Raw genomic sequence first — 21,524 nt, 5'->3', positions numbered from 1 at the left:
AAGGCTGTTTCAGAAGTGATTTAGCCTGTGAAGGAAGAATGAGATTGCTGTGTCCATGCTTGCTCTTTGCTTAAGTTTGAGATGAGCTTATTTGCTACCTGTAGAGACAATAAGAAGCAATAGCCATGGACTCACAAGACCCCAGAGCCAATTCTGATCTGGTGAAGCCTAATGAGGTTGTAAAGTGTGACATGAGCAGGTGTGAGATTTGAGTCCTGTTACTTGGATATCTGGAATCTCATCTCTTCTGCCATAGTCTGGAGCTTTTGGGCTACTCCAGGGCTTTAGTCCAAGCCAGGAACTTGATAGTTGTTAGTCTCCAAATTAAATTGGTATAGCCAAAGGATCAAGAGTCCTGGGAACGAGCTTCCAAGTAGCAGTGATCACTGTGACCCTGCCTGCTTCACTCTTAATCAATCAAACCTTGTCCAGGGTTGGATTTTTCATCTTAAATTAGTCTTTGGTAAGGTCACCAAGTCCCTTACAATGTCCAGCTTGAGTCCTCTGATGCTGTCCACTATAGGACTGTGAATTTGGACTCAAGTGTAAGGACTGTGGGACTTGGCCCTCGATTTATTATGTCTTGCAACATTTCAGCTTCACTCAGGTTTTTGGACTCATATCAAGCACTGAGCTCGAAGAAAGCACATGTGCACTTACCCACACAACAGACAAAACACATTTTCTTTTGAAAGGAAGGAATGATGCTTTCCAAAAAGCTCTGTGCATTCTTTGAAGCTTTGAAACCACTATGGAAATAGAAATGCCTTTTTTGACTGAACCTCCAAGATCTGAGCTAGTATTTCTTCATATGCTCTGATATTGTTTATCAAGAGGGTTTGAAGGATAAAAAGAAAGGAGTTCTACTTTAAGTAGAGGGGGTGTAGGAGAACAGGCTTTAATGCAGGTGAAGAAGTTACTTTGCTTCCTGTTAATGAGCTTAGCAGGAATAAAAAGTGATAAAAAACAACTCTTAATGCTTTATGGCAGGACAAGGTGTCTGGGAAGGGAAGCAGCATGTCAGGCTCTGCTCTGAGTGCCTGTGGTAGGCAGGAGTAACTGCTGCAGAGGGATGTCTCAGTCAGATTTCCTAGGTAGGAAGAGCACAGGTGAGCCTTATGTTCACAATACTGTTCTTAAAGGGGAAAATTACTTTGGTAAAATCAGTTTTATGCTGACCTCAAGCAGCCTGTTGCTAGCAGTATTGCTTCCTGGAATTCTTTTTCCTCCAAACAGTCCCTGTGACAGTCTCTTTTACATTTTTACAAGTCCCTTTTATGTTTTACAGAATGACAAGTCATAGCTTAATGGAGAGGAAAGTGGAAGTCACTTCATGAGCTGAAGCCAGTGAGTGTAGCAAGGTCATTCAGGCACATGTCACCTTTTAACTTGCTCAGTCACATTTTGATTTGAAGGCCTGGTGAGTTCTGCAACTTTGAAAAGATACTAAGAATTTGCAGTTGGATGCTATGAGTACACTGTTTGGTCTTAATGAATTGCTCTTGTCTTGCTGAGGTGATGAGAGGATTACTATGGCTGTGAGCCTGGAGAGCTGTGAAGGGAGTTGTCCTGTAGCCAGCAGGCAGGAAGCTGAGCTGCTCAGGGTGTGAAGGGACCTACAAAACTGAACCCCCTGGTCTTCCAGGGTGGCTGGGCAGGCTGCAGCAGCAACACCCCTTCAATAGCAGAGAAGCCAACCTTCAGTTCATGGCCCCTGACACCTGTAACCAAATCTGTGGGTGAAAAACCTTTCATTTCCAAATGTCATATGATTACTGTGCTCCTGAGTCTTGTTAGCCCAGTCAAATTCTCTTTCCTTTTTTCCAGGATAGCTTTATACTTCCACAAACATTTTATATCCAAAGATGTTAAAACTTTCATTTTATCTGTTGGAGAGTTCTCCTTTAGCTCTTGAAATTCCCACCTGCCCTCAGGGTGCCTATTGTTTTCCACCTGTCCTTACAAGGTGTGTTTTTTCTCAGCAACCCTTATGCAACATTCCTCAGAGAACTCACTTTTATGCAGACAATTATGCTCTGTATGTCCTCTCTCTTAGGAGGGAGAGAGGCAAGAAACACCGTGATTCATAGCTCGTGTTTACTCTTTGGTGGAGCTAAATGCACTTCGTAATATGCGGTCATGGGACAATGAGCACTGCATGTTCCCCTGGTATTTGAGGAGGAGGACTGTTTGTGACTAGCTGCTGGGTTACATCTTTGAGGGTCACAAGTGGCCAGGGGTGTGCTTTAACTGCTGCCAGACCAGCAAGGTCACTGTCAGCTTCTTCAAGGTGAGTGTGTGTCAGGACAATGTATGAAGCTGCTTTCCCTGCATCTTGCCTACCACCATTATCTTCCCCCAGGCTTATTTTTCCCAAATCCTGCCTCTGTGGGTAGGGAGTTCAATTGAACTGGAAGTGTTAAGCATTCACCCAGGTTCTCTCTAACATCCATAAGCATGTCTTTGGCCTTGCTATGTGTGGGAGGGCTTTTCTACTTGAGCTACTCAGTTTCTGGTGTACCCCATTCCTTCTTGGAGGGCTGCCTGTTGATTTATTCAACGGCTTCTGCCTCAACAGTGACAGAAATCACATTATCTGTGATGTGTACAGCTGCAGAGCTCTCAAATACCTTTTCTGTTGGAGTCTGTTGAAACTACATGAGAGTTTTCATCTGCTATCTCCTTCTGGACACTCAATGGAGCACCTTGCATCTGATAACCAAACCAAATCTCTTGTTTTCAGTTGCTGAGTACAGTAAGGGTTGTAAAGGAGTGTCAGCTGAACTCTGTGTACAGGGCACATTGTGGGTTAAAAGGCAAAACTCTACCTTTCCCCTTGCTCTGCTGCTGTGACTGCAGAGCACCTCATGGCTGCTTTCAGTTAGCCCTGCTGGTGGCTGGACCTTGATGCCTTTGTGTCCAACACAGCAAAGGCAGAAGAAGGGCTCATGCACCCCGTTCCCATCAGCTACAGAGCAACTTTGAAAAAGGTGATGAGGATGAGCAATGATTTTTGCATTGCTATCTCAGCTCCTAGGAGCAGGGGCAAGCATTCCCCTTGCTGTACCTGAGAAGGGGGAGGTGAGGAGGGCCAGAGGCACCCACTCTGCCTCTACCAGGTCCTGACTTACCGGTCAGTGGCATCCAGTGGCTGTTGGGATCCCCCCAAGCTGCAGTAGCAGCCGTAACCATTGTAAGCCAGCAGTGATGTCCCTGTCTTTTGCTTGATCATTGAAGCAAACCTAACCACACTGCAGCTGGTGAGGGAGAAGTTAGAACCACTGGGAAAAGCAACTTCCCATCCCATCCCTCCAGAGCAAAATGGAGCATTTTCACCCTCCCCAACTTGATTGTTCATGGGGAGAAATGGCGAGCACTGTGCTTTCCCTGCTGTGGATGAGAGTGGCTGTGGGGGTACTCAACAGCAGAGGAACAGCAAGAAGAGCTTCATGGCTGGTGCTGGCAGCTCTGGTGTTTGGGTGAGCCTGAGGTGCTGCTGGTTGCACCTTTTATGGCCACTGTGTGCCTATTTGGCAAGGCCCCTCCTTTGAAGAAACCAAAGTGGGCAAATACTGATAATACTTGACATATTGATCCTGCTACATGGCCGGTGTTACTGGAGGTCCCACCTGTGAGATGCACTATGCAGGGGAGGTTTTGATGGACTGAGATGAATGGGACAGACTGGAGTTGAGCCTGTGTATGGCTCTGGGTTATCTCAGCATCCCACTGAGCAAAATGGATGAACACTGTTGTGTGTCATGTTTTCTGGCTTCCTGTTTCCATTATGACTTACCTGGGCAGGGAGAAAACACAGCCAGGGCAAAGCATCCTCTGCTTCTGACTTATTAACACAGGTGAGATGCAGAGAAGGGTCCTCTGCACTGAAGTTAGGGCCAAGCAAAGAGCCCTGTATGCTGTTTATTGTGTTAGCAGGAGCATGTCAGTGCCCAGATGCTCCTAGTGTATGGAGATGCTCTCAAAACAGAGCAGGAAATGCTCACAGATCATTGCTCAAGGAGTCTGGTTTACCTTTATATAGAAGGCAAACAGCAGGGTGAAGGAAAAAGATGCAAGAGGTGCATAATGGAAGGGTAAAAAAAGAAGATGGTTATGTTTTTTGCTTGGAGACAATGTGTGATTAAGTCGGTGATGCTGAACAATCATGTCAGCAGTTTTCTTCTGGCAGAAATTGTAGGTGCACTTCTCTGCACTGCTTTTTGGGGAACTGAGGAATTCCCCTCCACCCCCTGCCAATTGCTGATAGGGAAACTGAGGCAGGGAACAAGCACTTGTGTGAGAATTGGAGAGATGGTGAGAAAAAGGAACTCGGGTCAGGGCCTCAGCAAAATCTCTTCCTCTGTCTGGCACACGCTGTTTGCCTCATCAGTGCTCTGGGCCTAAGCAGACCTCTGGTGATGATGGTGGGTTAATTAGCTGAATAGGCTAGATCTGACCAGAATTAACTTGCCAGAATGCAAGATTTTCAGAGTCCACAGCCAGATTTTATCACTGGAGAATCAGGTGTATTTTTGTGCATCAAACTGAGTTTCCAGGTGAAAGAGCCTCCACCCCAACTCCTTCTCCAAGCCCTACTCCAACTGTGAATGAAATAAGCCAACACACACCCTGTGGGACCAAAGCCCTCCTGTGAGGAAGTGGATTGTGATTTTCTTTCCCAGTATGCAAAACACAACTTTCACAGCCCAATTTATTGCAACGTGCCAAGGGGTTGTAGGACCTGAGCCACTGCATCAGCACTTGGAGCCTCGTGTGAATGGATTCTTCCAGCCAGATGTCCAAGGAGAAAAATACATAGAGTTAAAATTCACCCAGAATTTAAACAGGGAGAGTTTGTTTCAGCTTATCCTGGGCTGCAGTCTCTCTGGGTGATTGCCCCTTGGACACCTCAGTGAGGATTTGATCCCTGATTTATGCCTTGCAAACGGCAGCTGTTGGGCAGAGGGCTGCCTGCTCCTTCCTTGTCTCCCCCAGGACTAAACGCTGCCAGCTGAGTGATAAGGCTTGATGCTGGGAAGCATTACTGATTGAAGGGGTATTTCCTGATGCTTCTGACCAGCTTTGATACAAGCCAGGGTGGCAATTACAGCTCCTGCTGCCCCCAGCATCAATCTTCCCTGGGGAAATAGTGTTTCAGTGCTGTTCCTGTGACTACATTCCATTGCTGAGACTTCCCAGGTCTGCAGGGCAGCAAACCTGTGCCTGAGGATGCTGTAGTGCTTAGGAGGGAAGCAGCCAGAGCCTGAGCTGCCTTTTCCTAGAGGAAATGCTTGGGGTTATTGCAGCATTGGGCCAAAACATTCCTTACTGGTGAGAAACATGTTTTGTTCTGTGCTGAGCGTGAGGCGAGCTCCCGGCCACCCCGTTGCAGCAAAGGTTGCCAGCACCCAGCCCTCCCACGGCTGCTTGCAGCCTTTTGCACCAGCTTTGATTTCTCTATCTTGGGGCAACTGCAGGTTTTCAGAACCTGAAAGACTCAGTGTTTGGTGAGGGAGCAGCTCAGAGGTGCAGCTGGGAGATGCATCACCTCCCAGGTGTCATTTTTGTCCTGGCTGTTTCAATGGGAAGCCCAGCTAAGTGATCAGGTGCCTGGGTGGTCTCTGGGTTCAACTGAGTCACAGGCCAAGGTCAATTCCATGAATCTCAATAAAGCCAAGTGCTGGGTCTTGCACTTGGGCCACAACAACCCCCAGCAGAGCTTGGGGAGGAGTGGCTGGAAGCTGCCAGGCAGAGAGGGGCATGGCAGTGTTGGCTGAGAGCAGCTGAACTGAGCCAGCAGTGTGCCCAGGTGGCCAAGAAGGCCAAGGGCATCCTGGCCTGGATCAGGAATAGTGTTGTCAGCAGGAGCAGGGAGCTGATCATTGCCCTGGACTCAGCTTTGGTGAGGCTGCCATCTCCAATACTGTGTCCAGTTTTGAGCCCCTCTCTACAAGGACATGGAGATGCTGGAGAGGATCCAGAGGTGGATACCAAGCCAGGAAAGGATTTGGAGTACGACTCAGATGAGGAAAGGCTGAGGGATCTGGGGCTGTTGAGCCTGGAGAAAAGAAGGCTTGGGGAGACCTTCTCTCCCTACAACTACCTGAAAGGAACCTGCAGTGAGGTGGGGGTGGGTCTGTTCTCCCCAGTAACAAGCAATAGAACAAGAGGAAAGAGCCTCAAGTTGCCCCAGGGGAGGTTGAGGCTGGATGTGAGGAATGTCTTTGCTGCCAGGGCTGTCAGGCATTGGAAGGGGCTGCCCAGGGAGCTGCTGGAGGGGTTTCAGAGCAGGGTGGGTGTTGCACTGAGGGTAATGGGCTGGTGGGTGACAGGGCTGGGACAGAGGCTGGGCTCCAGGGGCTTAATTAAAGGACTCTTCCAGCTGAAACCATTCTATGATTCTATGATCACACCGAGGCCTGATGTTTTACACTCTCTGCTTTTATTATGGAGCAACAGAAGAGAATCTGCAGCGAAGCAAAAAGCAGAGGGAGCTGATGGGCTGTGGGGGGAGCTGGAGCCAAGGGGAAATGAGCATCAGCAGAGAGGCTCGTGCTGGTTCCCATCTCGCCCTTCGCAGCGCCCAGGCGCAGGTGTCCACCCCTCCCTTGTTTTTCTGTGCTGAAACTTTGCATCTGTGCTGCTCTCCCTCCTCGGATCCAGTGTATGATGATGCAACTTCACGACAAGATTGTTGTCCTCACGCCGAAGCCAAAAAAGCCCCGTGGAGGAGACCCGCCAGGGTTGGGAAACGCTCCCGGCACTGCCCCGTCCTTTCGCTTCTCAGCCTGGAGGTGGTTTTGCAGAAAGCCTTTGTGCTTCAACACCTCCCAGCTCGTCCCCAGCACCTGCTGCGCCGCCGGAGCAGCGCCTGGCTGCGCATCCTGCAGAGCCGGGCTGCCCGCTCGCATCTGCAGGCACCTCGCTGGCACCAGGTCCCAGTCCCTGCGTGGAGAAAGCACCTCTGAGACCTTCTTTTTGGGAATATGCAGAGGGAGAGGGTCTGGAAAGGGACAGCCCAACCCCTCCAACCGTAACTGCCGGGACTCACTGCAGGTGGGGATCCCTGCCTGGGGCACGGAGAGCGGCTGGGTCGGGCCCAGGCGGCACCGCCATGCAGCCAGCTTGGCGTAGCAGCAGGCACGGAGCCGGCAGCACCTGCAGTGAGAAGGAGAGCCTCATCCCAACCGTTGGCACCAGTGTCTTGTGACCTATCTGAAACTGCCACTGGGGTGGGAAGAGGCAACAGCATTTGCATCCTCTTCCTGCTCTGTATCAACCAGAAGCTGCTTTTTCTGACCCCTTCCCATGCCGAGGCTCTTCTCTGCTTCCCCGTGCACCCCCTGCCCAGCTCTGGGAGCCCTCCTGCATCCTGGCTTCAAGACCAGCCCCATCATCTGATGCCATCACACTGACTTCAACCCACTGTCACTGGCTTGACCCTACTGCTTACAGGGCTGGAATTAGTGGTAAACACCATCTGACTTTCTCCTTTCCCTAAACCACCTTCCCTTTCTGCATTTTGCAAAGCTTCAGAGGGTGCTGCTGGGGTTGCTCACAAGCCCTGGGGTTACTCCAGGGCCAGCATTAGCCATCTCAGGGCCAGCATTAGCCCTTCCCGGCTGCGTTGCCTGTACCGGTCCATTGAAGCCCTTGATGCGCCGCTGCTGCCCCACAGTGGAGGGCAGCCGTGGGCCGTCAGGTTTCCTACGGTGCTCCCCTCGAGTCCTGGTGCATACTTGCGTGGGAACTTCCCACGAGCTGTGAACACACCTGGAGTGAGCAGAAAAATGGGATTGGTTGGGGCATGGGGTTTGTTTTTGCAAGCAATGGTGCACAGGGAGCCAGGGGGCAGAGGAGAGCTTTGCTGGGAGGCTCCCCGGGGAGTGTGTTGGGGATGGGGGGTTCTCCCGCTGCAGCCTGGCTCTCACTCATGGGGCAGGGAACAGCTGCACTTACTGCAAGTGAGCAGCACTGCCAGCAGCAGCAAGACCTTCATCTTCCTCTCACCCGGGCCTGGGAGGAGAAACTGAGGACAGACTCAGGCACTACCTTGCAAACCTTGTTACAGAATCACAGCATGGTGGGGGTTGGAAGGGACCTTTAGAGCTCATCCAGTCCAACCCCCTGCCAAAGCAGGTCCCACCTAGATCAGGTCACACAGGAACGTGTCCAGGTGGGTTTTGAAGCCCTCCAGAGAAGGAGCCTCCACACTCTCCCCGGGCAGCCTGGGCCAGGGCTCCATTGTCCTTCCAAAACTGGATCAAATAGCCCCTAAAAGTGGAGGGAGGAAGGCAGCCGTGCCCCCTTGCACCCGTGTTGCTGCCTCTTAGCCAAAAGCACTTTTTGAAGCTGCCCCACCACTCAAACATCTCCCACCACTTCTGGCAGCCAGGGCATCACTTTGCAGCAGCAGTGCAGCTAGATCCCAGCTGAGTTTTTACCTGAAAGCAATAACTCTTTATCTAACAGGCACAGAAAAAGAGCAGAAAGCAACGCTCCTCCTGCCTCCTCCTAACACCCCCTCCCCACCTCCAGTTTTGTTTGTGCAGCAGCAACGCCCTCGCCCCATGGGTGGGAGTTGCTCACCGGGGGATCGCGCTGGCTCCGCTCCCTCGCTGCCAGCCGCTCCTGCGGGGGACAGGCTGCCCTCCGTGTCTGCCCCGTGGGCTCACAACTGCGAAGTGCTCAAATACCTCGTCCGTCCCAAAACCGCTTTCTGCTACGCCCCTTCCCTGGCCGGCCAACCCCCCCTTCCCCCGCCGCTGCCCGTGGGCTGCAGTGACGCAGGGGCCCGAGGCTGAGTTGTTGCAAAGTTTGGGGAGGCTGCTGGTGATGTTCGTGGGGATTTCTCTCAGTTCCCAGGGGATCGGGATGGTTTCAGCGCATTGTTTATTTTCGACAGCGTGGGCTGTGCAGGCAGGGAGGTGGCACGATGCGGATTCAGAACCACGGAGCCCGACCCCCATCACCCGCACGAGAACTTGGGGTAGAAGTTGTAACGTTTGCTGTAGCTGCGGAGGTTTCTCTTCAGGCACAGCACCAGGCTGCGGTCACACTCGCAGGAGAGCTGGCTGCACCAGGAGCCTTTTCCTGCAGGCAGAGGGGAGGTTGGAGTCAGGTCCGGCTCTGAGGGGGGAGCTGACACCCCCTTTATGCCAGGATCCTACTCACCGCAGGAGGGGCTGCTGCCGTGCCAGTCGTAGCGGTAGCGTTGCTTCTTGGCATTGCAGCGGTAGCTCAGGAGGTTGTCATAGCAGGTATCGTGCAGCTGGCAGCATCTGCGTGGCAGCTTGTGGCATTTTTACCACTTATCCCCCCACCTTTGAAGTCGTGCAAGGATGTGTTGGGGCAAGGGAGGGTTGTAAATGGGTCCTTACCTGTCCGTGGCATCCTTGGGCTGTCCTCTGCCCCCCCAGCCACAGTAGCAGCCGTAAGAGGAGTAATGCAGGAAGGCATTTTTCCCTGTGGCTTTTGTGACCACCTTGTGCAGCTCCCAGAGGCTCCCATGAGCTGGGGACAAGGCTGGGAGGGAAAATTGGTGGGGGTCATGCTGATGGCAGCATCCCTATCCCTCAGGCCCCCCCAAATGGTACCAGGCTGGTGATGTCTTAAGTAGACACAATGGAGAAGAAACATTGCCAGCTCAGTGCAAGAGATTTTGTTACATGTTTGGGAGAGGTGATGATGGGGAAAGGTTAAGAAATCACCAGCCTGGTCCTAATTTCCATGGTTGATTTCCATGGGACTGGTGTGAGTGAGGACACTTACCCCAAGCAAACAGCACAGCGAAGGAGAGGAGAGAGTTCATCCTTTTGGCAGCCCTGGGATTGGAAATCAAACCCTTTCCTCAATATATCAACCACTTTCTTTTTTTACTTCCCACCTCATCCAGGGGCAGAGATGCTCCTGAATTTTGGGGATTAGAGGAGATGTAGGGGAGGAGATCACTTTGGCACAAGAGATTGGAAGCGAAGGGAATCGGATGGTGGAGGGGTGGGAGAAAGCAAAATGAAGGGAAAGGGGGAAAAAAACAGTTGTAGGAGGGATCATCCCTTGAGGGCTGCACCCCTCTGCTCTGCCTCTGGGCTGGCATCTCAGGTAGCCTCTCCTTTGTTCTTGCTTTGTCAGCACAGACCTTGCTCCTCGCTTGCACTGCAGCTTCTGGTTCAAGTAGGAAAGGGAGGAAAAGGGTTTCTCCAAGCCCACTTACCTCAGGAAAGCCACTGCTTGCTTGCAGGGCCAGCAGGGCTGCCTTTATATAGGGTTTGCTTCCTGCTGTTGAATGCTCATTTCACCCAAATCTTGCCATCTGGGCTTTTCTGCAAAGGAGAAGGTGACATCCTTCCCCTATACAGGAATGCAAGAAATCCCCTCAGTGCCCCAGCTCCATCCCCCAGACACAGGGGCTGGCACTGAGTGGGATGAGCTGGCAAAGCCCCATCATTTCCAGCCCAAGGAGGAAGCCAACACGCTCTGCCCCCAGCCAGAGATGCCCCAAGGGCCTTTTTCTCTGCCTTTCCCTGTACCACGGTGTGGTGTCAAGGGGAGATAATAGCCCTGGTTCAGCTTTTGCATCCTAGCAGCCACGAAGGAAGCAAGCCTGGGGTTTTTGAGGGGTTGTTCGGTTTGGGAATTGTCTCTGCCAGGCTGCAGAGGTGATTCAGGAGGAGTTCTCTGAGAAAACATGATAAAAGCATCTGTAAATGTGCAGTTCCCAGAAACAAGGCTTGTGCAGGTACTGGGTGATGAAATGCTTGTCCTGTGTGAGAGGAGAATGAAGAAAAATGGATGTTTTGGGCTGAATATTTCTTCCCTTTGCTTCTCTCAGCATGATTTTCCCACCTCCTCATGTCAGCCTCTGTTCAGAACTCATTCCTTATGGAGAAACCATTTAGTCTCCAACTTTACTACCCTCCTAAATTAATGAGGCTTTGAAATCTTGCCTGTTCTGTGGATAACTATCCTTTAGTCTTAATTTGAGCCACCAGTTTTACCCTTAAGTGCCCCAGGAGTGTCTCAAACCATCTCCCAGATTTTCCTGCTTCCATTACTCCTGTAAAGTCACCTTTTGGCTGTACTTCACCTGCCCCTTAATGCACCATTTCAGCTGTGGGAGTGAGTTCAGCTAGTGAGAAATGATGTTAGGGGAAGACAAAAAAAGCCAGTTTCCACCAGGGCTCACCAACAGGGAATCATGTTGTTAATAAACCCCAGGGAGTCTCACTTGGTGGCATTTCTTTGTCCCTGTGTCTCCATGCAAAGTGCTCCTCTGTAGCTGGGGATCCCTCAGCAGCAATGAGACAGATCTGGCCATGGAAGGGGGAAAGAAGTGGCTGTGAATTACAGCTGTTAGAGCTTTGGCTTTTTTGGGGGGGCTTCTATCAGGAGCATGTAGATATTGAGGTGTCAGGATGATGGTGAGAGATGCAAAAGCGCTGCCCAGACTCGACAGCCACCGTTGCAGGGCCTCAGCCTCGGCAGTGCTGACAAAAAACCCCACTGCAGAGAATCATTTTGAATACCTTTTATTATCTTTGCTGGGAAATGAAATCAAGTGAGAAAAGAGAGGAGGATGGGGAGGGGGAAAAAAGGGAGCTGATCTGGGAACTGGGAGTTCTCCATCTGTGATGTTTGCATGCCCTTCCTCACCCTGAGCATCGCCTTGTGGGGAGCCTCGCTGGCTCCGGCTCCGTTCAGCCCCCACCTCAGGCTTTTCTTGCCATAGCAATGAGGAAATCCAGTCAAAATCTGCAACTTTATGTGCAGCTTTCTCCTCCTCAGCACTCAAGTTTCTTGCTGTGGCATTTCAGCTTGAAATAGAAGAGGTAGGATATATTGTAGGAATGCAAATTGCTTGCGAAGCACAAAGCCACTGCCTTGTCACAGAGGCAGATCTCTCTCTCACACCACGTCTGGTTGTTACCTGCAAGGGGAGAGGGGGAAACACAGTACTCTGCAGTGGTTTCTCTGGCTGGTGTTAGTGATGAGGTCCCCTCAGGGTACCCCCAATGCCTGGAGCTGTCCAAGGGAAGCACATGAAGAAGCATGCCCTGGTTCTCACCCCCTCCAACCTGCCACATCCTTTGCAACACCCGTTTACCATTGAACAATTTTGGTTAGAAAAGATCTTTAAGATCAAGTCCAAGCCCTCCCCTCATACTGCCAAACCCATCAATAGCCCATATCCTTAAACCATGTCCTTATGGATCACATGCTGCATCCTCCCACATGCACCCAACCAGGGCATCAGGCTGGTTTCATCCCTGGGAGATGCCCTCCTGTGCAGCCTGCTCCAGGGCTGCAGTGTCACAGGAAGTGGTGCTGGTCTCCCACCTCCATGGGACCCCCCACTCAGTGGTTACTCACTGCAGAGGATGTCTTTGTTGGCAACCTCAAAGCTGTAGGGGGTTATCAGGGGGCTGCAGTTGCCCTCTCTCAGCTTCCTGTAGCAGCAGTCGTGGGCATGGCAGCACCTGCAGAGGACACCACATTAAACTGCTGCCCCTGAAGCCTCCCTTGCCACTTGGGGAAGGGAAAGGAAGGCCCAGCCTCAAATTTAAGGTGACTGGGAAGAGGGGATGACAAGGCAGCAGCAAGACATGGCTGAAGAACAGCACAAATGCCCCTCTCAGAGCACACTAGTGCCAGCAGGCTGCCAGCCAGGAGCTTTTCAGGGACTCCCATGCACCCTGCAGCTTTTCTAAGTACTCACCAGTCAGTGGGGTCCACTGGGGTCCCTCTGCCCCCAATTCCACAGAAACACCCGTACCAGCTGTAGGAGAAGAGGGCACTTTTCCCTGTGGTTGACCAGATCATCCGCTCCAGCTGTAAAACACTGCCATGAGCCTGCAGCAGCCCTGTAGAGGGACAGAGGGAAGGACTTGTGCTGATCTCCACACCTCACACTGGGCAGAGGCATTAAACAAGTTTGGCCTTGCTGGAAATACATGCTTTCAGGTATGTGAACCACAAGAAACACCCCCAAAGCCCCTCAGGACTATGTCTGGTTTCTGCGGATCCAGCTCAGTCTGGCAGAACACATTACTCCTGTACATGCTGTGCCACGCTTGCATCCTTGTACATGCTTGCAACTGGCACTGCCACATTGCTAGGACTCTTAAAATAAATATGGATCTGAACATCCCAAAGCTTCTCCACCCTGAAGACCTCCAGGACTGCAGCAGCACAACACAAAGCATTAGAGAGACACTACAAAACTGAAACAGACCCTGAATTATGCACGACTCTGGGTTTGTGCATCTATTTTTTGCCATGCAGATGAGTCCCCAGCCTGGCCCAGTTAAAATGAAGCACTTACCCCAAGCCAAGAATATGGCAAAGAGGAGAGTCTTCATCCTTGGACTGGCCCTGGAGGAGGAAACCACAACAGCAAGCGATGAGCAGCACCCCAAGGGCAGGACAGATGCTACCCCAGTGCCTAAGCACAGAGGATACACCCTGGCAACACCAGGCAGTGCCATGACAGCATAAGGAAGGTATCACCCTGCCTGCTGCACACAGCTGGCTCCCCATGAGGTCTTTTGACTCCGTTTTTTTGGGATGTGGCACTTGGCAGGGGTGTGTACAGGGACACCAACGTTGTCCTGCCCTAGGGGCTGATGGAGAAACTCTCTGCCTTCAGCCTCCTGCTTCCACCCCCCCTCAAGTTGTCTGTTGAAATAAGAGAGTGGGGAAAATCCCCTCTTCCTTACCCCTCCTGGACCTTGCAGCTCCGAGAGTGCTGCCCTGGCAGGTTTGCTTTATATAGAATGTGAGGTCCACCCCCTCCTCTATCTGCGCCGTCCATCGCACAGCAGCTCTCGCTGAGGGGCCCCTCCATAAAGGAGAAGGTTCCCAGCCTTCCCCTTTACAAGAAAGATAGTTGGACTCGATGATCTTAAAGGTCTTTTCCAACCATAATGATTCTGTGACTCTGAGATGAGGTTCCCTGCAGCAATGTGCCACTGGCAGTGCTCCCTCCATCGTCTCGCTCCTGCTTGGCAGCTGGGCACGAAGCCGTCTCCACCTCAGTCCTGTGCAGCTTCTGGATTAGGCCAGTCAAAGATCTGGGCTGTGGTTTTAAAAGCTGCAGGATTAGGTAGCTGGAGAGAAGGGACAAAGGTGGTTTATGCCCAGGAGGGGCAGAGCTGGCACTGCAGAGGTCATGACATCCTCGTTGTAGCCGCAGAGGTGGCACTTGGGCCTCAGTGTCATCTCGAGTGAGTGCTTGATTTTGCCAACTCACACCTTGCAACCTCAGAGATGGTTTCTTTTGGGTTTTCACTTGCAACTGCCAATCCCCCCAAGCAAGCCATGTCTGCAGCCAAATCTGGCCAAGCCAGAAGAGAGGCAAAGGGAGGATGGTGAAAGCCAAGGTCTGTTCATGGGTCTGTAGTTTTCCTGCTCAGGGCATGTGGGACCCTGGGACTTGGGTGGGAAAGGGGTCTGTGAAATTAAATCAGCAGCAAAGGCTGGGAACACCATGGAAACCCACCTTGGAATGCTTTTTGAACAGGGTTTATTTAATCACCCTAACTGAGACATGATGTGAAGACACAAGGGAGGCTGAAAACCAGAGGAGATAAGAAACAAAAGCTGTTATCTTCCCTGTGAAACCAAGGGGCAAACACAAGCAGAAATGCAGGGTATCAGTGTACACAGGGCTCCACCCTCAGTAATTACCCACACTCCCAGGGAAGGGAATGGATTGCAAGAAAATAGCTCAGGGGTCTGTATTCAAGAAGAATTGAATTTCCTGAGAGGTGACAAAGCTGCTCACTGGAAGGGACTTCAACTCTCAGCTGTCCTCTGAGGCTGGCAGAGATGTCTGTCCTAGGGCTTTTCTTCCCTCTAGCATTTTGCTTTCTACTGTCAAGTGAAAGTAAAGGAAAGGATGAGGAGCAACAACTTGTGTGCCTCCCTCCTCAAGCCACATGCCAAGTGGCTTACCCACTCACCATCTGCACAGCAAACCATCTCTAAATGCCAGGATGCAAACCAATGGGCATCATGCCAACACCCAAATGCTTTTCCCACCTGACTTTAAGAAACCTATGGCATCTCTGATGATTAAGCATCCCCTTCTCACCTCATCCACAAACAAACCCCCTTCCATGATGGCTTTTCCTCCTCGTGGTGGTCATGATCTGCCTGTGTTTGTGTGCTCAGGTTCTTTGTTTCTTAGGGTGGGTTTGCTGCTGTGTCAGTCCTGATGGGGACAGGTGACCTTGATCTCCTGTTTTGTGGTAGAGTTTGTCTAAACCTGTATGAAAGACACCAACCAGGGAGGCTAAACAGAGACCAGATCATGCAGACTGGGGATCCAGAGGTGGCTTTAACCAAATCCCTTCATTTTAAGCCCTCCCTCTCTGTGGAGGGTTTCAAGAGAGTGAGTAGCTGAAGCTATAAACCCTCTCTTCAATCGAGCCACAAACCCAATGGCCAAAACACATGGAGGTTTTGGAAATGTCATATTTCATTGGAAAGATGAAACTATTCAGCCTTCCTATGGAGCAAACAAAGAGAGGCATTGACCAGCACAACTGTTTGTTCAGGGCCTTTCTTGAAATGTAAATACACCTGGTGCTTTGATCTCTGCCTGTCTTGGGTGTGATATTGCTGAACATCCTGTAGATGGGATCTGATATGCAACTATTTTACCTTTTTAGTGTGTTGGGTAGCCTTGATCTTCCCCCAGACACAAGGTAGATAGGTTATCTTCAGATATTTATTGCTTGCATCTTGCTGCCTTTGGTGGGCATCTGTTAAGTGGGAGAAGCATCTGGTTAACTAGAAATGGGTTTAAAAAGGGATTAAGGGGGAGAGATGGATATGTCAGTGTTATGTGGTGTGTTCCCTCAAGGAAAACCAACTCAGGACTGGTTTATAGCCCAGGGGATTGGGCAGACTCCCCCTCCCTCTCAGCACACACAGCTTGAAGGCTGTGGCTCTCCCAGTACAAAGCAGCATGAAAGTGCCCCCAAGTTGTTTGAGGTTCCCAGATGATTTTGTGCAGAAAGTGTAATTTCTGTAAAGGTGTTTGCATCAAAACTCATGAGTTTGGTGCTTATCTGTCTGGTTTTGCCTAGCAATTGCTGAGGTGAAGCTGTTCAGTTACACCATTGTGAAATCCACGTCACAGGGGGGTTAAAACTTGGTCCTTTTGTTCCTGTTCTCTGTATTTTGGCCAAAAAAGCCAATGGTGTTCTGGGGGCAGCAAGGACAGTGTGGGCAGCAGGGTGAGGGAGGCTCTGCTGCCCCTCTGCTCTGCCCTGCTGAGGCCTCATCTGGAGTCCTGTGGCCAGTTCTGCTCTCCCCAGCTGACGACAGACAGGGAACTGCTGCTGGGGATGCTGAGGGAACATCTCCATGAGGAAGAAAGGCTGTGGGACCCGGGGCAGGCTGAGGGGAGAGCTCAGCAACACTCCTCAGTGCCTGAAGGCTGGCTGGCAGGAGGATGGGGGGCACACTTTTATCTGCAGCGCTCAGTGCCAGGACAACGGGTGACGGCCACAAGCAGTTGCAGTGGCACAGGAGCAGAAGCTGCTCTGGCGCTGGGCTGAGGGCCCCGCCACGGCCGAGGGCCCCGCCATGGCCTCGGGCCCCGCTCGGCGCCGTCTCTGTGGGCGCGGGGCGGGCCGCGGCGCGCGACCGGAAGCGGCGCTGTCGCCGTGGCAACGCGGCGGTGGCGGCCTGAGGCGGCCTGAGGCGGCCGGTGAGCGGCGGCCGGGGGTGGCTGTGGGGGGCCGGGCCGGGGCCAGGCTGAGGGCTGTGCGGGTGGGAGGGAGGGGGCTGCCCTCCCCGGCCGTGGGGGCAGCTGTGGGCGCGGCCCTCCTGGACTGCAGATGTCTGAAGCCCTCACCCAGGCACATCCCGGCATAAAGTGCGCCGTGTTTAAACCAGCGCCTGTCAGCAAACCTCGTGCTGAAGCGTTACAGACCCACCCTCAGGAGGGTCCTGCCGTGGCTGTTACCATGTTGTGTGTTTTGGGGGGTTTCTGCTTCGAACTGTCGGTGTGACTGGTGATATCTGGTAAGTGCTCAGCAGTTCCCCCTCAGAGGATGCTGAGCTGCAGCTTGTTGCCTTAGAATCGATTTGTTAGAGGCAGTGCATGGGAGGCACAACCCCCTCTCCCTCCCATGGGCTCCCAAGAAGCTCCAGTGAGTCACTTGGGCTCATTTGTTCCTGTCATCATGTTGCTGTGCATAGCTCTGCAGGAGGCTTACCAAGGGACAGGCCTCTATCTCCAAGCACCTTCAGTAGGCTCAGAGCAGGGTGCGTGTCTGTGCTGGGACTCTGCCTCAGCTTTGCTCAGCGTTGGCTTGTTCAGTAGGCTCAGAGCAGGGTGCATCTCTGTGCTGGGACTCTGCCTCAGCTTTGCTCAGCGTTGGCTTGTTCAGTAGGCTCAGAGCAGGGTGCGTCTCTGTGCTGGGACTCTGCCTCAGCTTTGCTCAGCGTTGGCTTGTTGGGTGTTTCCATTTCACAGAGGTGGAAGAGAAATCAAGCATTAAATAGTGCACTGCTGGCAAAAGGTTGTGGGACAACCACAGTGACTGTTCCTTTTGCTCCTTTGCTTTGGGGTGACAAGCAGCAGGCAAGTCTGACTTTATCATGATTGGAGAATGCCAAGTGACAATTTTCTTTTCTCCCATGATAAATCCTGCTATACAAGGCACAGAAAAGGAAGAAGAAGTGTGTGACCCTGTTGTGCTTCTCCAAAATGAAGTTGTGACTTACAACAGTCATGTATGAGGTTGTGAAGCTGGAGTGACACCTGTGGTGTCCAGTGACAGGACAAGGAGTAATGGGCACAAGCTAGAACACAACAAGTCACACTTAAACACAAGGAAAAACTGCTTTGGTGCTGAGGTGAGGGAGCCCTGGCCCAGGCTGCCCAGGGAGGGTGTGGAGGCTCCTTCTCAGGAGGTTTCCAACCCCACCTGGACACGTTCCTGTGCCCCCTGAGCCAGGGGAACCTGCTGTAGCAGGGGCTTGGGCTGGAGCAGCTCTGCAGGGCCCTTCCAGCCCCCAGCACTCTGAGATTCTGTGGTGATTCTATGACTCAGTTGTCTGGACTTTGCTTTGTCATGACGGAGCACGAGTGGTCTGAGAGCAGCTCAAGTTGGGGAACACACAGCAGAACATGGCTTCATCTTTAACAGCAGGTTAATACCAATCTGTATTAAGCAGCTTTGGGTCGCAGGAGGCAGATGGGTTTCTCAGACTAGTCAATCTCAGAGGTCTTTAGAGACTTTTTACAAGTGAAGTCTAGTCAGTCTTACCCAAAAATAGCTGTGCTTTGAAGTTCTCATCTCTCACTTTCACTGGGTTTTGAGCTTCAGAAAAAAATGTTCTTCCCATCCAAAGTTGAGAAGGACACAACTTCCCAATGCTCTGGGTCAACTTTAAACAATTCCTGACAAAGCCAGCCCCTATAAATACCCCTGTCCTGCTGCCTCTGACTCAGCTGGTACCGAGCTGTGGGATTGCTGTCTGCCCACACGGACATACACCAGATTTACCACTATTATTAGCTGACATGCAGCACAAAAGTGGGAGCTGGAGGGTGATTACACTCTCCAGAAGCTCTCTGACCGGTTCCTGTAACTCTTCCCTCTGCTATCCTGTCTGCAGGTGCCTGGAGAAGCAATGGCCACAGTGACTCTCCTGAACTTAGCACCATCTCACTTGTACTTCCCTTCAAGCACAGCCAGCGCTTTCTTGTGGAGAAGCACCATCAACATGCACGTCACCAGGCCAAAATCTGCCAAGGGACGCACCAGGCCACGCTGCAATTACTCTCAGGGTGTGGAGGCCTGTCCTTGCAGAGCACCACCTTCCCCAGCAGCAGCAGCAGCATCTCACCAAGCACCCAACAGCCACAGAGGATTGGCCACAAAGCCGGCATTCCCAGCCAGCCGGGTGTCTCCTGAGGAGATCTCAGAGCTCCTGAGGCAAGTGCCTTTGAGAACCTCCTCCTCCTCCCTCAACAAGTACAGGGTGCTCCCCTCCATTGGCCAGAAAGGCACCGTGGAAGCCGTGGCTGAGCAGATTGACCAGCTGAAAGTGAGTGAGGAGCAGGAGGAAGCGCCGACAAGCAAAACCCTTCCTGGAGACCAAGGATCTAGCAGTGTGTTGTCAGAAAGTGATGTCCCCAGTGAGCAGAGATCACACATTCAGTGTCCTCCTGAGAAGCCAGGGAGGAAAATGAGACAAGAGAGCCCTTCAATGTCAACTTTAAGGTTGCAAGAGCTGCCGAAGGAAGAGTCGCTCTTGCTGCTCGCTGTTCGCTCTCCCTCTGGTCAGAGGTTTGAACATCATTTCAAGCCCACCGACAGTCTCCAGACAGTCCTTGCTGTGGCAGAACAGAAAACAGCAGCCAAATACAAGTGCTGCAGCCTGGAAACGGTGGAGGTGCCCCGTCGGAGTTTCAGTGACCTCACGAGGTCCCTGCAGGAGTGTGGCATCCTGCACAAGTCCCTGGTGTGCATCCGATGGAAGGAGCAGCACGGTGCAGATCTTTAGGTGCACAGAGATGTTCTGCCCAGTAGAATGCAGGACTGCTTCCAAAAAAACCAGGCAGTCTGATGTTTCCTGGGCCTCCTTCTTCATCTTGCCATCTTCCAAAAGCTCCCCTTGAAGCAGACTTGTCTATGTGTGATGAATGTTGTGTTTCCAGTGTGTACCTGCTACCTAAATGGATTTCTTCCCATGTGCCATCTCCAGTTGCTTGCTGAGCACCCATCAGCTTTTGGCTTTCTTGGTTCTCTGAAATTGCTGATGTTCTTTCAAGGCTGATGTTTCTGAGGCCTTTCCCCTGTATTTTGGGAAGGTGCCACTTCCCAGAGTGCATCCAAATGCAGAGGCACCTATTTGGGAAGGCAGAAATGAAACTGATTTCCTCTGCAGGACCATCCTTGGTAGGTTATCACCCTCCTAAACATCTTCTTGAGAGTGACTGAAAGGGGGAATCAGAAACCATCTGGAAATAACCATAAGAACACATGAGTGGCTTACTGAGAAGCATGACATTGCAAGACTGATGGTAATACACCTGTGAGGACTCAGCTCTTTCTGGATAACCCAAGTGCAGCTTTAAGAGTGTGGCCACATCATCTTTTTAAGAACAAGTGGTTATTGTTTTGACTGTATTGGGGAGCAGCAGGATACTCAGCTCATGTGATCCATAGGTAAGAAGAGAGAGGTAGTTAGGATGGGATGTTACCAAATTGTGTTTTAAGTCCTCCCATGTAACACTTTTACCCTGAAATGAGTTAGTCAAAAAAACCCACTGCTGCTTTGAGACTTTTTAAAGTCAGAGGAAATGGATTTGACTGAGGAATTGCTTCAGGCAGCAGACTGTGTTTTACTAAACCATCATTTAAAAAGGCTCCTAGCTTCACTTGGCAGCTTTTAGAGAAATACACTGTGCTTGTGCTAAAAAAAGGAAAAGAGATATTCTGGATTCCTAATGGAAATTCTTATGGTTCAATCTGCTGGAAAAACAGACCACTTGCCACACAAACTGGGTTTAATATTTTGAGGTAAACCCAACTGGTTTTTGACCTGAATGTAACTGTCAACCCAGCTCTGAGAATAGTAGTGGGAGAAAGCTGAAAGAGCACAGCATCTCCTTCTGACACAGGTCAGGATCCAGTGGCTTTATAGAAATGGTACCTGCCAAGTGTTACGTGTGGCTGTGGGTGATGGTAATGGGAAAGGCACAATCCCAGTGTCTTTGGGAGACCAGGATATTGAAACATAAGAGGTATTTTTCATCAACCCTCAGTGAGGAGCAAAGTATTTCATGTGGTTTTGGGAGCAGGGACTGTTTTGTGTGTCCTGTTCAGCATTAGGGGGTTAATTCCCCTGTTCTGTGCACGCTGTGTTAGTTCCAGGTTGCAGAGTGCTTTCATGCTGTGTGGTAGTACAATCAATAAAACCTTTTAGGCTGTAAACCTGAATGTAAAATCCTTTCTGTGACCTGGAGGTTTAGCCATTGCATCTCCTCTTAAGCAACAAAAGCCATTCATTTGATGGCAGATACCTTGGGGACTGTCTAAATCAGACTTTGCATGGTCCATTGCCAGCCACACATTTTGCACTCACCTTCCTGGGGGTTCTGTCTCCTTCCTGGATTAACTCCAGGATCCCAGCAGAGAAGGAAGTGCTTTGGATCAGGGGCTGCCCACTGCCACCAACCAGAGACAGGGTGTCCTCCAGGCAGCTTGAGAGCAGAGATGCTTTAACCAGGAACAGAATAACACCAACACCAGTGGACAGCCCCTCTCACACTGGAAGATGTTCCCTCTGAGTATCCCCATCTAAGATAGAGCTGGATGAGTCTGATCCTCTAACACTCTCACCCAAGCTATAGCAATGTGTATTTTAATTATTTCCCTTTCTAAAAAACCCCACATCCAGTCTTGATTTAGACAAGTGCAGTGCAGGGAAAACACCTCTTTTCTCCCCCAGTTCCCCAAATCTGGAGCTGCAAGTTGCTTCTGAGCAGCAGCACAAGC

General features: G+C 51.3%; 4 protein-coding genes across 12 annotated transcripts; 1 reads left to right on the top strand and 3 right to left on the bottom strand.

Moving 5' to 3' along the window:
* The first annotated feature begins 1,305 nt into the window (after positions 1 to 1,305).
* UBXN10 (UBX domain protein 10) lies at positions 1,306 to 20,960 on the top strand. 3 transcript variants are annotated; one of them, XM_062012943.1, is made up of 2 exons: positions 1,306 to 1,420; positions 18,637 to 20,960. In XM_062012943.1, the coding sequence occupies exon 2, from the start codon at positions 18,652 to 18,654 to the stop codon at positions 19,525 to 19,527; it is 876 nt and encodes a 291-aa protein (XP_061868927.1). In that variant the 5' UTR covers positions 1,306 to 1,420; positions 18,637 to 18,651; the 3' UTR covers positions 19,528 to 20,960. The 3 variants fall into 3 exon arrangements, with proteins under 3 accessions (XP_061868927.1, XP_061868928.1, XP_061868929.1); XM_062012944.1 differs by lacking the exon at positions 1,306 to 1,420 and adding an exon at positions 16,679 to 16,717; XM_062012945.1 differs by lacking the exon at positions 1,306 to 1,420 and adding an exon at positions 16,953 to 17,034.
* On the bottom strand, positions 6,424 to 8,701 carry LOC104563469 (basic phospholipase A2 Ts-G6D49-like). 7 transcript variants are annotated; one of them, XM_062012949.1, is made up of 5 exons: positions 8,590 to 8,701; positions 8,147 to 8,307; positions 7,960 to 8,061; positions 7,638 to 7,773; positions 6,424 to 6,945 (listed from the first exon to the last, which is right to left on the bottom strand). In XM_062012949.1, exons 3-5 carry the CDS (start codon positions 7,997 to 7,999, stop codon positions 6,681 to 6,683), a joined length of 441 nt encoding a protein of 146 aa, XP_061868933.1. In that variant the 5' UTR covers positions 8,000 to 8,061; positions 8,147 to 8,307; positions 8,590 to 8,701; the 3' UTR covers positions 6,424 to 6,680. The 7 variants fall into 7 exon arrangements, with proteins under 7 accessions (XP_061868933.1, XP_061868931.1, XP_061868934.1 ...); XM_062012947.1 differs by having other exon boundaries at positions 8,147 to 8,274; XM_062012950.1 differs by having other exon boundaries at positions 7,960 to 8,016; positions 8,147 to 8,274.
* LOC104563472 (basic phospholipase A2 daboxin P) lies at positions 8,969 to 10,853 on the bottom strand. Its single transcript, XM_010209938.2, has 5 exons — positions 10,846 to 10,853; positions 9,772 to 9,824; positions 9,381 to 9,525; positions 9,175 to 9,281; positions 8,969 to 9,093 (listed from the first exon to the last, which is right to left on the bottom strand). The coding sequence occupies exons 1-5, from the start codon at positions 10,851 to 10,853 to the stop codon at positions 8,969 to 8,971; spliced, it is 438 nt and encodes a 145-aa protein (XP_010208240.2).
* On the bottom strand, positions 11,781 to 13,361 carry LOC104563470 (group IID secretory phospholipase A2). The gene is made up of 4 exons (XM_010209935.2): positions 13,322 to 13,361; positions 12,716 to 12,860; positions 12,370 to 12,476; positions 11,781 to 11,926 (listed from the first exon to the last, which is right to left on the bottom strand). Exons 1-4 carry the CDS (start codon positions 13,356 to 13,358, stop codon positions 11,781 to 11,783), a joined length of 435 nt encoding a protein of 144 aa, XP_010208237.2. The 5' UTR covers positions 13,359 to 13,361.
* Positions 20,961 to 21,524: the final 564 nt, after the last annotated feature.

This window comes from Colius striatus, chromosome 21 (genome assembly GCF_028858725.1).
Source record: "Colius striatus isolate bColStr4 chromosome 21, bColStr4.1.hap1, whole genome shotgun sequence".
Taxonomy (NCBI): Eukaryota; Metazoa; Chordata; class Aves; order Coliiformes; family Coliidae; genus Colius; species Colius striatus.
The sequence above is the reverse complement of the archived record's forward strand: the minus strand, read 5'-3'. Positions and strand labels throughout refer to the sequence as shown.